We start from the raw sequence: 491 nt of genomic DNA, 5'->3' as shown, positions 1-491 counted from the left end.
TGAACCAACCCACAAACTTGTCACCCAATAGCCTGCCAAGGGGTGGGGTGATGAAGCGCATTTAAAAGTACCGCAATGAGACTCTCTCTCTTCACAGCACTCTTTAGCATCTGTTAGAGGCAGTCAGTCTGATCATCAAAAGTAGGAAACATGGTTGAGTGGACAGAATTTGAGAGGACCACCATCCAGGACATCTTCTCCAAGATGAACTACGATGTCGTTGGTCAGCAATCTCTGGCAAGGTATTGAGTCCTGGCATTAACTTAAAGCGGGCAACTAGTTTACATACAGAGATCTAATAAAATGCTCTTTCTCTTCGTTCTGGTTTGTAGATGTCTTATCGTTTACCCCTGGACCCAGCGGTACTTCGGCAATTTTGGAAACCTGTACAATGCCGCTGCCATCATGGGAAACCCAATGGTTGCTGCTCACGGTAAAGTCGTGCTCCATGGCCTGGACAGAGCCGTGAAGAACATGGACAACATCAAAGC

At 46.8% G+C, this 491-nt stretch overlaps 1 protein-coding gene across 1 annotated transcript; it reads left to right on the top strand.

Annotated features, from left to right (window-relative positions):
- Positions 1-150: 150 nt before the first annotated feature.
- On the top strand, positions 151-489 carry LOC107580193 (hemoglobin subunit beta-2-like; the record flags this gene model as incomplete). The annotated part of the gene is made up of 2 exons (XM_016265925.1): positions 151-242; positions 333-489. Coding segments are annotated over exons 1-2 (249 nt in total), but the record flags the coding sequence as incomplete, so codon positions are not given.
- Between the last annotated feature and the right edge of the window lie 2 nt (positions 490-491).

This window comes from Sinocyclocheilus grahami, unplaced genomic scaffold, assembly GCF_001515645.1.
Source record: "Sinocyclocheilus grahami isolate Dianchi unplaced genomic scaffold, SAMN03320097.WGS_v1.1 scaffold26584.1, whole genome shotgun sequence".
Classification (NCBI taxonomy): domain Eukaryota; kingdom Metazoa; phylum Chordata; class Actinopteri; order Cypriniformes; family Cyprinidae; genus Sinocyclocheilus; species Sinocyclocheilus grahami.
The sequence above is the reverse complement of the archived record's forward strand: the minus strand, read 5'-3'. Positions and strand labels throughout refer to the sequence as shown.